A 14,602-nucleotide genomic window follows, 5' to 3' on the forward strand; every position below is an offset into this window, starting at 1 on the left:
TTGCATTTAGATCGCCCTAATCAAGCTTAGGGTGATCTAAGTGGCTAGACATGCAAGCACTCATGAGGCTGAAACCACAGGGCTAAAAACGGTGTGCCCAATCTAAAGTTAGTTCATCTTAGAGGTGAATTAACTTTAACTCAGCCTGGATTAACCCCATGTAAAATGAGTTAACCCGGCCAAACAAACGCCTGCAAGGAACCAACAGCACAGCCCCAGGGCTGGGAAGTCCAATCACACCCCCATAAATCCCCCCAAAACTGCCCGCCGCCCCCGGACTCACCAGCTCCTTGTCCATGGACCCGCCAGCGCCACCCCGCTTACTTACCTTTGGCTGCCCACACAAGCATCTTCAATGCAAGAGAAACCGGTTGGTTTAAGCAGAGCAAAGTAACCCACCTACCCCAGGTTGGGTCATTTGAACACTTTTCACACCTGAATGGCGGCAGACAGTATAGTCTCATGACATCATAACAGTCCTGTTAAAATGGTTGAGTAATCCGTCTCCCAAGATTCGTTTCCCTAATACTTCAATCCTGAACACTCTTTTAATAAGCTAAAATAATAAACGAGTCTTGTATTGTCTTTAAGTATTTGATGCAAGACACAAAAGAAACTGAACTCATGGTGAAGGCTTAGTAATAGTAAACTTTTTCTATGAGAGCACACCAACACCAGTGTAAATGAGTGTATTTCCCACCCTGCTGCAAACAACCCATACACACTGGATATAATCCAGTGTGTTAATGGTAACTCACATATGCAATCCTAAGGCAAACATCAACCACAGCTTTCTCTCCAAAGCTTGGCTGTTTTTATTGTTTCTCTGCAAAATCTCTCTATTCTAGCCCTTATTTCTCTCCCTTTCTTTCTGGGAGAAAGACTCTGACTCCTTCTACTTCCCTGGTTAGAGTTAATAAGATGTTATCTGTCGCTGTGATTCCCCTATAATCATCCAACAAGGAGGGTTCAAGCACCTGACATTGTGATAACGCATTCCTAGACTCCTAGACCAGGTCCCTTACAACTAGCATAAACTAGTTTGTGGTTTAAAGCTTGCATAGTCACAATGACACACCTACTTCTAAGTACAAGACTTCTCAGAGCCTCTTTACGTAGTGGGATTTTCCGAAATGCTTAGTGCTGGCCTAACTTTGCACCCACAGAAGTCACTGGTAAAAGTCCTGAGGATGTCAGTACAACCTGAGTCAGGCCAGTACTGAGAGCTTTTCAAATCTTACCCTTAAGTTCCTGGCTGGATCCCGACAAATTAAAAGAGGACCACCCAAAGGGACAAGAGTTTAGCCATAGAAATGCTGGCTTTTCCAGGAGCCCAGAAGAAATGGATGAAAGAAATAGTATGCTCTGCTTCTGCAAGGAAGCATTATTTTTTATATTTTATAATTAATGAAAGTAGGAAGGCTCTATAACACAAACTGCCCAAGTTAGCAGAAGCAAGTGTCTGACATTATTCTTGCTTCCTATAAATGAATAACATGGTTACCACCCATTTTGTGAAAAAGTCTTACCTGTTTGGAATCATTCTTATTCTTTCCAGCTGCTCTGCCTGATCTAGGTCCCTTGGGAAACCGTGCAGCACCCAACCACTGGTCATGCAGTCTAGTCTGTTTAGACGATCTGCCAGTATCTTTAGAACAATGTTATCTGGGACTGGAGTGGATTAAAAAAAAAAAAGGCACTTATTTCATATGCTGAATCTCCACCACGAAGCACACAGCACAACACTACTTTTGCTTAGACTATGATGTGAACTTTGACATAAACAGGTATTATCAGTAGTAGTTGAAAGCCATAAGCTTCTAGGAGTAGTAAGTGTGTGCAGTTACACAGTGAGACCCCAATTAATTGAGGACACTCAGACTTGTGCAATATAACTGATAATAAATAGCCGACAGAATGTGAAAAGTGATTTTTTTCTCAAAATCATATAGCTACATCTAGGTCTATCCATGTTTTCACATTGTTCTGTAGTCCTACATTGTGCAACACAAATCACAAAGAAGCAAAGAAACAATGAGTTTTCCTCAGCTAAATACCCACTTTTTGAAAAACAGCAATTTGAGCAGATTAAACTTAACAAATTGTATTGGTTCTTTCAGATCAGGCTATCCAGGAAGTTTTCCTAGCATATTTAGTGGCCTGAGGCTTTGATGCATAAACATATATAAATGCATACACACACATGCACACACACACAGATAAAATGTCTATGCCTATATAAAGATACATTTCCAAATGTGAAATAATTGTAAGGTTTTGTACTCCTGTCTTCTCAAGCTTGCAGTTAAGAGTTCTAGTTCCTCTACTGCTGTTCACTGTTATGGCAAGAGGGTAACATTAACAAGTGATTAGATTCACATCTGCTTTTTGGAACCAAGATATCCATTCTGTATGTTATGAAATACAGGAAAAAGGAGGGCTGGATCAGGTTTTCTCTGTTCCTGTCATGAATTAAAATGCGTCAATCAGGGGGTTGGACTCGATGATCTGCTAAGGTCCCTTCCAACCCTAACATCTATGAATCAGGATGCTTAACTTTCATTATTTATTCCTGCTTTCACATAGAAAAAAAATAATTTAGCAGTTGAGCAAGGTTAGCTGCTGACCTTCTAAAGGCTGGTCTGATATATTATGATTATAAGCAAATACCCATGTTGCACCATGAAAATAGATAATAAGCATCACTGAAAACAAGCATTTAAAACACTTTTTAAGAAGCAAGGTACATCCCTCCTCTAGTATTTGTACAGCATGGCTAGCACATTATGGGCCCTCCAGGAAACAAATAAGAATAACAAATCACTGCATAAATTCAAAACAAGGAATATTGATGTTTCACAATTTGGCCTGCCACAGCATTTGCACACAACAATACAACAAGTTCTCACACCAGAGTCCATACTTCAGCTCTGTAATGCCATAATTCATGTTAGGGCAGGCTGACAGGAGCATACCTGTATTTCAGTTGGGTTGGTGTCACCAGTACAACAGTCCTGCTAGTTCTGAGTACTGCAAGGCGCACAGCGTATCTCGTGTTTCTAGCAGTTTTTAAACAACAATAGTCTAATCCTTTTTCTGCCTCCTTTTCCTAAGCTCAAAATTTCTGCATTTCTCAAAACCTTATACCCTTTACTATATAATTCACCACTTCTCCTTTTAGAATGGAATCACTCAGTTTACAGAATTGCTCTCAGGATTCAATGTACCAGCAACAATGAAATAAAACCATAGGGAATTAATTAGAAAACTGATCAGGACATTAATTGAGGGTACCCACTTCACATTACACAAAAGCAAGTTAAGAATAATACTGTTCTCCACAAAGCTTCTGATAAAAGGAAACTGTAGTAGAATATAATCATTTCCAGTCACTTGATCCACTGTAAAAGGGCAAAGTCAAAATAAGTTGTTCCGCCAAACTCCAGATATAAAATTAACTATGAAATAATGAAGCAGGAAGCAGCCATTTTATTAGATAGAGGCAATGAAGATCAGAGCTGCAGCCAGACACACCAGGGATAGCAGGAGACTCCCAATGCTCTTTTTAGCAAATTCTGTTTTGTCTCTTAGTTTCATGGATTAGCACAGAAGCAAAAAAAGCCTGGGGAAAAAAAATGAAGCATTTCCAAAAAAAGAATAGTGGAACTGAGGTACTGTTTCCTGCATCTCTGTCTGGAGCTCTTCTCACCCTGCCTTGGTGCACTTCTTTTGGCTGCGATTCCTGTTGGAGCCATTATAATGCCCGCGCACAGAAGTCCGAACTCACTCTGAAACACTGTCAGGAACCTTTAAACACAACTTTAAAAAGGAACGGAGATGGGTGGATTGTATGGGATCCTCTGAATTTAGGTGCCAAGTTCTTTCCAATTTGCTAGTGGTAAGAAGGAACCCCAAACCCCAAGGAGTGGTTCAGTGGAAACTGTGAAGGAAGTCTGGTGGAATTAACCCTGCCCCAGCACAGGACTTGTGATAAAGCAGGGGATCACTCAGACGTCTTCATGTTGCACTAACTGTTTCTTTGAGCCGGAGCGAAGCACGCATAAGAAAAAGAAAAGGGGAGTGGGGGGGAATTTGACTGTAGACCAAATCAGCAATCCATCAGTTAATAGGCTGACTGCTGTCCAATGCATCAGGCATCTCCACAATGCTGTAGGATCTCTCAGGTATTCCCAGAAATACTACTAATTTCAGTGAAATGCATCTGTATCACAGCAACAGAAATGGACAGCGGCAAAGCACTTCATTTATTCAGTAGAGTATAGATGTATATACATGCATCCGCACCCAATCTATATGTTTACACATCTTCTTGCATCTCACTAAGCTTGATGGCAAGAAATGAAGCATAAACAAGTCAGACAGCAAGCTCTGCTCTATATCTGATTAGAAAACATACCTATCACTTTTACACAATAGGGGAAGATAGCTTGTAGGCTGTTCAGTTGCATTACAAAGTACATCAACTGCCCTTAACAGAAATAGTCACATTTAAAAAGAGCTGCATTAAAACCATAACATCCCTGGCAGACCAGGGGGGGGAAAAAGAAAAAAAATGTGCATTACTCTTACTTCCCTGTGGTACAGAATAAAGAACGAAAAACTGGGGGGATCTGGAATTTCTTTTCGCTTACGTGGAACTCTGTGGTGATTGTGAGGGTAATTAATAACGTGTAATTGGAGTGGCACACAGTCTCCAGGTCACTAGCCCGGGGTCTGCTGGCCTCATGCACATGACCCAGAACGCTAGGTAGCAAAATATAATTTAGAGCCCTTCTGATGAGGCAGTCAATCTACATGCTTTGGGAGGATTATGAAGCACATGAGCCTTGACTAATCGATTCCTTTTCAACCTCATCTTGTGTGAGTTTCCACCTCTGCCTCTGGAAGTTGGGTGAATGAGGCTCTAGAGAGGTTTTTCATCTTTAAAGAAGTCCAAAGATAAGATTCTTTTAGAAATTCCCATTTGTGAAGACTATTAGCTGAGAAGGATGTTCCTATTATGGAAGCATATCTCTACTGAGTGGTGAGATCAAGAAGCAGGGATGAAATTCACCCAGCAGCGTATAGCCCACAACACAGCAGAACGAAAATGCTACCAACGTGCTAGAGAGGGCTAAGTACCTGCCATCAAGGGACACAAGGGACTTCACAATCCGCATGTGGCAGACCTGAGCTCCAGACCACCAGAACAGCCCCATGTAGAAGTGCAAGATCCCAAATTTAAATGAGTCCTTAAGAGAAGAGGAAGATCCATCCTATCTTCAATAAAATATGTTTAACTTGCTGGGATCCTATGATCTCTGATGACTTCCTGCCCCTGGGCAGGGGGCTGGACTCGATGATCCTCCAGGGTCCTTTCCAGCCCAAATGTCTATGAAATCTATGAAAATATAGATGGATAACCTTTAGCAACATGGTGGTACGTATGGTAAGAACCACTGGAAAACCCTTACGCCTGAACAACAGCTCTTAAATACAGCACTACCTACAGTATGTTGTGATGTATTGCTGGTGAAGTATGTTCTTAAAGCCGTGGTACATTCCTGCTATTATATGCTTAATAACTTAGCATGAGTCTATTATCTCGGAGCCATATGTCCACCACATCACTTGAATTATATGGCTGAATTTCTCGAATTAGATAGGCAGACGGAACTGGTCTCTTAACCTAAGAAGTGATCCAACCAATTAAAGACTGAAGCCCACTGAAGGCACAGGGGTGTGAGCTGCTACTTTCACGCTGTCACCTTTGCTGTGAACAACCAGAGAACATCTGTCTCCAGGAAGACAGCATAGGATGCTTACTGCACACCACCACACGCACTTTTCAGAAGTCGCGAAGTACAGACTGCTAAGAACAGGCTGCGGGCACTGACGGGAAATCATCTTTGAATCTACTACACTTTCCAAGAGCTCCAAACTGTCCCACAAGTCCCCACTCACGGAGCTCACAGGAACACGGCCAATAAACTGGAACCCTTCTAAAACATCTATAGGAAGAATATAAGACCAGCAGAGGGATGGGTTAAAAAAATGGCATTATTACAGCCTGTTAAAGGAAGCAAGTACAGGAGTAAAAAAGTAAGAGCAGAGGCGCTGAGGCTCACTAGAGGCCACATCAATGAAATTGCACTGAAAGGTTTCTCTCTAGAGCAGCAATGTGGGAAAGCTCTTCGCGTACATACCAAGGAGGGAGGAAAAACACTTCTGAGTTTACATATGTTATTCCCCCCTGCATGCATGTACAACTAATTTATCAGGCACTATAACCCTTATTAAATAAACCTGCTCGTCAGCTCCCAGAGAAAAGCACCAGCCCATGCATGATCCAAAACTATGGATCAGCAAAGCATACTTTTGTAGAGCTGCCAAAATGCATATGCTCCAAGCTGAATCTCTCTCATATTTCAAATGATTCCTCCCCAGTAACTTCTCCTTTAAAATGCAGACTTGAAGGATATTGACTCTCTCCTCTAAACCTATAAAACCTTGATTCCAAGTACAGTACAAATGCATTTGCAGGTCTGGATCCTGTCAGCTTTATGCTGCAAAAAGGTTAAAGTCCCTTTGATAATACTGTCCACTTAGCCTTTATCCTCCCCTTAGACAGAGATTTTTCAGCTAGGTCTAAAGTCTTTTCCTGTTAATTCAGATGCCTGAGGCTTGATCTCAAGGCTTGACAGTTAACATTTTGCCCTGAGTATAAGCTACCGCCAAAGGCTACTTCCCCGGATTGTCCTGTCAACCCTAAATTTAGCAAAGTGTGAGATATGAAAATCCTACTGTTCCATGAGCATTCAGATTATCCACACTGGATAATTTTATTTGATTCTTCCAGGGAAGCCGCCAGTCTTCTTGCTGAACTCAGGGTTGTTAGAGATCATATTCATTTGTTTTTTAATGTGCTGAAGAGGGATTTAAACAATGATCTGTTGCAACACAGACAGACTGGTACCTTAATTCAATCTTGCCAGTGAGCTGCGTTTGTGATAATGATAGGGTTTTCTCATCACATGCCTAGGGAAACATATAAAAAATATAAGTCTGTACCATTGCAATGGTTGCTCGATGTGAACAGTAATAACTATGGGAGAGAAGCCTGATTTTTGCTCACCGGCACAAAACGGAAGGAAAAAAAATTCTCCTTGCAGCGATATTGGTCAGGGCTTTGGGGGAGTTTTCACTTTGCTCTGGAGCACTGAGCAGGAACATATAGGTGAGTGACACGTGTTCAATTCCCTGCACTGACGGGGGGTGGAGGGCATCAGATGCCGGTGAACAGCAGTCATCTAGTCTTCTGTTGCTTTGAAAGTGAATTTATTCATTCAGAGGCTCAGACATAGTCTGTCTCAACCCCTGGGGTACGTGTATGGACTCAGGTACAACTCTAGAAAACTCAGAAGGCTTTGAAGATGACTCCCAAAGCTGCATTCAGTCCAAGGCCACAGCATATAGGAAGGAGGGTTATATAAATTAGGCTTTCCAGCGGAAACTGAGGCTTGGACTTCAAGGGGCAGCTAACACAGTAGGGCGATAGCCGAGCGCTTATTAATTCCTTAACACTGCGGCTGCATTTATGGTTAGGAGCCCCCTCCCCTGCTTGTTGCTCTCACATGCTCCTCAATGATATTACCCAAAATCAGAACTACTATAGACCTGCCTATGATACTAATAAACGGAGCAGCGATTGCATTAGATGGGCAGCTCTGACGTGTTGTTTGTTTATTATTTACTGCCACCTGCCGGTGAAATATTATTACTGCAACAGGCAGCTGATCACGCCAGCCGCAACACAGAAAAAGGTAAGGTAAAATATTATGAAACGGAGAAAACGCCGGGTGGAAATCTCAATTATGTATTTCTCCACAATCTCATCTGATGAAGGGTGAAAGAAGAAATACGGCCAGCCCTGTAATAGGCTTTTTGTTGGTGTACACAGGCCATTGAGGTTCACATGATTATTTACCTATTGATAGCTTGGAATTTTAGCTAATTGGCTGGTAGGGATATTTTCAGGAGCCCTTTTCCCAGTCTTTTGTTAATTGTAGAGATGTGGCTACATCTAGCGCCATGATCCCAGAAGCATTGCTATTTATTTATTCTGCAGTTAATTTTAACAGAGTTGGTAGAGAGACAATCTAATAAATAACCAAAAAAAAATATGTAGCATTTTGGAGGCACTATACAAATATTAAATAATTCAATTTTAAAAATAAGCAAACAAGACATCCACCTCCTATTTTCTCAGCACATATTCACTCACTCTATACCTTGTTATGATGATGTGGGATTTTTTTGGTAAGGATTTGAATAATAATTTTCCTGCAGTAAAACAAAATCTAATCAACAACATGATTCCATGCCACAATCTCACTTTATCTCACTTGGAGCAAATTTGGAGTTTTTCAATTCTTAACATTTTACAGAGATAATATGGTATACATTTTGAGAACTGGGGGGGGGGGGTTGTTCGTTTTTTAAACAGAAATTAATTAAAGATGGAATTAAAAGATTTTTTTTAAATATATCTAGGATGTTGAATCAATGACAAAATGCACACCTAGAAATAAATTAAATACATTTTAAAGTGAATGGTATTGATCATTCTTTTTCTTAGCTGCTAAGCCTGAGTCAAGACCCTTTGTTTGCTCCATTACCTGTGATGGTAACCTTTACATCTAAAAGACTGTTAGGAATACAGCTCCCAGCACTGCTTTATCTGTTAGGGATATTTTCAATTGTAGCAAGAAAAACACAGCTACTGGAGCTGGCACATAAAAACCAATCTGACTTCCCTCTTAAATCAATTGCAATTTTCCATCCATACCACATTCTGCTACTGAGGGACCCCCTCAAACACAGAACTGCAACATGATCTAGTGAACTGAGTCTGAAGCTAGGAGCCAAATTCCTATGTTCTCATCTAAGCAGACTTATTTTGTGGCCTGAAGGGAGTTACTCAGGCTGTCTGCCTCAACATTTCCATCTGCAAAATGGGAAGCTAAGCTGTACTTCTAATTTAAAAAATGATACCATTTTACATCACGAATCTGCTCTTCGTGTGTATTTGGAGTTTTATATGCTAAGAGTAGGGATAACAAGATACCATATTTAGATGAGAGACAAGGATTTGTACTATTTTTTTTCTTTTTTTTGTCTTTTGCTTTCATACTATATTTTACTCCTGTTTGCTTTCACATTATGAGAGCAAACTGGTTGCTCCAGCTCCTGAAGTATTCCTAGAATGGTTATAGTAAAGTTCCAGCTAAGGTGCAAATTCTTTTCCTTTATTGTTTCTACCTGTACGACTCCATGAGAGACTTTAGGGTTTGTGACCAAGGGAAAAAATTTGGCCTGTGAAATCATGCCTGGCAGTGATCCTACGCAGGAAATGAAAGACGGCAGGCAGATGCTTGGGAAAAAAAAAATCTCCCAACTTTGAACCTTGGAAAATTAAAAAAAAAAAAAAGGTTATGGTCATTGGGGCAATAAATTTGGAAGCCCAACAGGCTCAGTTTAAAAATACCTGGATAACTAAACTGCTTATTCATGTTAATACAGTGTTTTTGCAAATGGAAAATGCTACGTAAGAGGCAAATGTATTTCGTAAATCTCTCTTTTAAAAGCAATTCAGTTTTACAATACGGCCTGATTCTGCCCTCATAAAATGTATCCAAGAAACCAAGTCAGCAAATTAATACCCACAAGCCACTGGCTTATTCAGCAAGGCAACAGGGGCAGTGGTGGAAAAGGGAATAAGGCATTTATAAGCGTTTCAATAATGACCGTCAGTAGAAGGAATAAAATGTATGTTAAAAGATTAACACTTGGCATTTGCACTGTGCTTTGCCTCTACAAAGCACCTGACAAACACAAGGCCCAACCCTGGGAGGTGTTGGATATCCTCAACTATCCTGAAGTCAATCAGGATATAGGGCACTTGGCACACTGCAGGATTAGGTCCACTGACTTTAACAGGAGAAATGGGCGTCCACGTACATTTGCATATCCTATCTTGCACCCTTTACGCATAGGAGTGAGGACCACCAATTACATGCAACTGTAGTGTGGATAATAATGGTAAATAAAGCCTGTAGGATCAAAATCCATGGCAAAACACTCACTAACCTCAACAGGAGCTGGCCCATTAACTAATTAATAATCCTCCAACGTGCTCTAGAAAACACCTCTCTAGAATCGTCTGAAATAACCATGAACACTATGTCCGTTTCCTCTGGCCTGGGTGTCTGGATGAGACCATCATCTTTAATGTGATGGTCTTCAGATTTTTTTGTTTCTTTGCAGCGTGATTCTCATTGCACCCTATTTCCAATCTGAATATTTGGTAGTAGTATCTGTCAATTTTGGCAGGTCAATATTATGTAGGAAGACATGCAACAGATTCTATGATATTAAATTCAAAGAAAAGGGGGCACTAATTTCCTATCATTGTAGTGATTCAACACATCAGAAAAAATTAAGACTTAAAGTCCAGCAAGCAGCAGACAACTACAGTCCACATACGGCTTTTTACTCTATAGCCTCTCATCTTTTATTGAAACATTAGCATTTAAAAAGGAAAAAATATATATATTTTATTTTATTTTGTTCTTCTGACCACCAATTTTCTACTAGTGGGAAAAAAAAAGGCTCCTGCCTATTTTCCATAAAGAAATCTTTGTAGCGGTCCCAGTGGAAAAGTCAAAAGTTTGACTTGAAAAACGGAGCTACTTCAAAAGCATTGTCAAACAGAGGTGAAGGTTTCTTAAAAATGCATAAATTAAAGTATGGTGTATTAATAAATATCTATATTACTTTGCACTTCATGTTTTGGTATCTCTCTCTGTATATATCTAAAGGTGTGTATAGATTGTCCAGGATAACATATAGCATTGGTGTAAATATAACTTTAATAAAAAAAAGAAAATCAATTTGTTTATTAGTTACAGTTTGGACTCTATGTGTGTGTGCGTGCGTGTGTGAAAAATGAAAGAAAATGGAGAGTTTTTTTCAATAATAAAAAGGGAGTTGCACTGCAGGGCCCCTAAAGCTTGTGAAAAATTAAACTCGACGGATTCAAACTGTCCTATTTCCACTTCAAAAGAGAAGAGGCACTGAGCTCTTCCCAACTTATCTTCAAACGCCCAGCACCCTAGAAAGTTTCTTTAAAAAAAATAAAGTCTCTAGTTCCCCCAAGCACTGTACCCGTTACTGTAGCTGCTGTCTCTCCCTCTTCTAATTATACCCATGTGAGTCTATTAATCAACTTGTAAATTATTTAGAGAGCCATGCGCTGTCTTCAGCTAGTACAAACACACTGCATGCAAAGACTTGCTGAAAACCAATGGAGTTCCCAAAGGGTCTCTACAATGTTCAGACGGCTTGCAGCTCGCCAGCACAGCGCTGTTAAAAACTAGAAATAACACTAAGCTTACCTCCTCAGATAGAAAGATTTACTTATCCTTTCAACTCTGAAACTCTTTGCAAGTTTTTAACAAAAGAGGAAGCTGCTCTATTGTCAAATCTTTAGCTCGCACTTAGTGATGAGAATATTAATTTCAGGTAAAAAAAAAAAAAAAAGCAAGTGCTTCAGCAAGGCTACGATCACAGTCACTGGGGACCCCAACTTTCAGAGGCTACACCAAACACACCCCTTTAAAAATCATTCTGATTTAGAATAAATAAAATAAAAAAAATCTACATCTGTGTAGCACTAACATTTTATTAGAAACGGGAGAAATTAGGAACGCGCAGATTTTACCCCCCATATACAGAATGCCACTGGGGACAACTTCAGATATTACTATTTTATGACCAGAAAAAAGAAGGGTGGGGGGAAAACCAACACAGATTGTTTGTGTACATCTTGAAGAGGCTGGAAACAGTGGGATGTTGTCTTTCTTCCGCAAATCAGCTATATTTACCTCCCGAATCTTCATTTCGGTGGAAAAGCCATTACCCAAACTAATAGCAGTTTTCCCAGCTGAGAAGCAGCATCTAGCTTTTTTACATTTTGGTGCATACTACTGATGCTTCTTTCTAATTTTTCTTGGTTCAGGTTCCTGCAGTCTAGCACAGAGGGGTGTGAATAGGCAGCAATTCCTCCATCCTATTTATTTAATAAACACCGGCAGAGCATTGAAAGGGATAGAGTGACGCATGGGTCTGTTTCTTATCTGAATGATAACCCTGAGGGTCTTGCAATGACCACACTGCCCAGCAAGTTACTGCTTTATTCTCATTAATAAAAAGCAAACATCTCAAAAGCCTACAGCAAGATTAAAAAAAAACAAACAGATATCCTTTTTGCACTTTTTAATGTCCCCCTGAGGTATCAAACCCTGACAGGCATCTGAAAAATGGTAAACATATATACTGCAAAAGCAGCATTAATGCGCGCCTGTGTTCTCACCAAGACCAACTTCATATGCAATCTAGCTCTACTAAGAAGAATAACTTGGGGAGGGACAGGCGTGCGTAAGGTCACTGTCATGTCAACGGCGGGTATATGAAGGGTCCCTCTGCTCGTGCGTCCATCGACCATATCCCAAAAGGGGAAGGGCCCGTGGTGGGATGGCTACTTTGTGACACTTCAGAAGGGAATCAAATGGAAAGGATCAGTTTAGGCCTGGGCACCTGTTGCTGGGTGTGGGTTTTCTAGCACATGCCAATGCACTGAGATATCAAGAATTTGCCTCTGAACACCTCTGAACCAGAAGTATCAAGAACAAGGGTGAGAATGGTAGCGTTACCAATAGCAAAGACACCCAGTAACTCTGCTAACCAAAGGAGGGCATGGCATTTTAAACTAATTGGATTTATCCACCAGAAATCTGGGCTGAGCCACTATTTCAGTTTGCTGTCCAAAGCAAATTAAGCAATAATTCATGTTTAAAACTTGATGAAAAAACAAGATCAAAGAACCCCTAAGAAAAAGTGTATGCATTCCAGATGAGTTACCCAAAGGATGACTCTATGGATATGACAGGCAAAATTTGGTTGCTAAACTTTTCACGGAAAAGACATTTTTAAGTATCCAGTGGGCACAGAGTGTAGAGTAGTGGCCTGGGAAATTAAAAACGCATGAACTCAAGGATATCGATGTTGCCTCATTAAACAAAATAAATCACCATGCACAAAATGGATGAGTTAAATAAAGGAAGAGTTCAGAACTTCAGGAGAGTAAGGCTGCCAGAAAAATGCAGAGAATAGAAATGGATTGAGTTTGATTATGGGGTGAATAATAGAACTATCTGAATGAAAAACTGGGGTCCTCCAGTGAGGTGTGGGGTATATGTAAAAGAAAAAAAAAATCACAGAAAAAACATCCCTCTGCAACACCAAGATTAATTCTGATTATTCATGAATCTCTATCAACAAGAAGAACTGAGCTTGTGTACCAGAACACTGGAATTGAAACAATCCGGCTAAACGCCAACTTCGAGAACGAAGCACAAAACTTTTATGATTCTGGTTTCAGATTTAACATGCTATGCACAAAAATTCTCATCTAAACTCCAACTCCTTTAAGCTGGGTAAAAAAGCTGGAGCAGTGCAAAGAGGTTCAAAAAGGCCCAGCCCTAGATCAAAGAGAATTCTTCCAGCATAGGAACCAAGGAAAGGGGACACAGGCTGTTTGCCGACGAACTCTCACAAGTCCTGGCGTAAAGAGTATATCAGGGGGATCTGGACTGGGCCCTGAAGATGAAGCCCTAACACTTAGAAGCCTGAAGATGCTAGACAGCGTTCACACTGAACCCAAGAGAAAAAGGACTGAGCCCCATGACTTCTGGGGAGGCAGGTTGCCCAGTGGACAGAACATCGGACTGGGACCCAGGAGATACGACTTCCATTCCCAGCTTTGACATATGATTGCTGGGAGACCCTAGACAAATCATCTGATTTCTCTGTACCTCAGTTTCCCCATGTATAAGAAAGAGATAATAATACTTCCCTTCTTTGTAAAATGCCCCTAACATCTACGGAGGGAAAGCACTCTGTCAGAGTTAGCACAAGGTTTTAAATTAGATTCCCAGGGGAACCGCCAGAAGCACCACTGTATAAGTCATCTTCTTAAAACTGGATAAAACATTCAAGGGTGACCTACAGTGGAACAGTCTCAAATAGATTAGGAGGCAAACTGGATGACTTTATAGGGCTAGTCGTCTTGTAATTTCAGTGATAAAAATCCTGCTGAATTTAGCTTTCAGTCCTACTGCTGGTAACTGGCTTCCTTCAGTATTATTGTTGTTGAATATTATGCTGTGTGCCTGGGCTAAGTGTTAATTGTTTGGCATGTCCTGACTTTCATGCACTGTGGTTGTGCCTGGGTTCTGTTTTTTAAAGAAAGACCTCCATTTTTATACCTGTGATTTGAAAGCACAATGCAGTGAGCGCACTTAATGTCGCTGCAACATTGAAGTGCCTGATTTACAGGTACAATCACGTACTTTGATGGCAAAGAGTACTGCCTAGCACAATGCTGTGTAATAAGCAGGCACCCAAGCTAGTGAGACAGAAAATGTAGGTATCAAAACCAGCATGGCCATATCAATACAGTGCTCCACCCAAAGCCATTTAC

At 40.6% G+C, this 14,602-nt stretch overlaps 1 protein-coding gene across 3 annotated transcripts in view; it reads right to left on the minus strand.

Annotated features, from left to right (window-relative positions):
* AK8 (adenylate kinase 8) overlaps positions 1–14,602 on the minus strand; it is a 98,082-nt gene that overhangs the window by 38,102 nt on the left and 45,378 nt on the right. For all 3 annotated transcript variants that reach the window (XM_019510714.1, XM_019510716.1, XM_019510715.1), the window contains one exon: positions 1,530–1,671. In XM_019510714.1, the coding sequence (XP_019366259.1) occupies positions 1,530–1,671 (142 nt within the window). The remainder of the gene's footprint in view (positions 1–1,529; positions 1,672–14,602) is intronic.

The sequence above is a fragment of the Gavialis gangeticus genome, unplaced genomic scaffold, assembly GCF_001723915.1.
Source record: "Gavialis gangeticus isolate Ggan-Ray unplaced genomic scaffold, GavGan_comp1, whole genome shotgun sequence".
NCBI lineage: Eukaryota > Metazoa > Chordata > Crocodylia > Gavialidae > Gavialis > Gavialis gangeticus.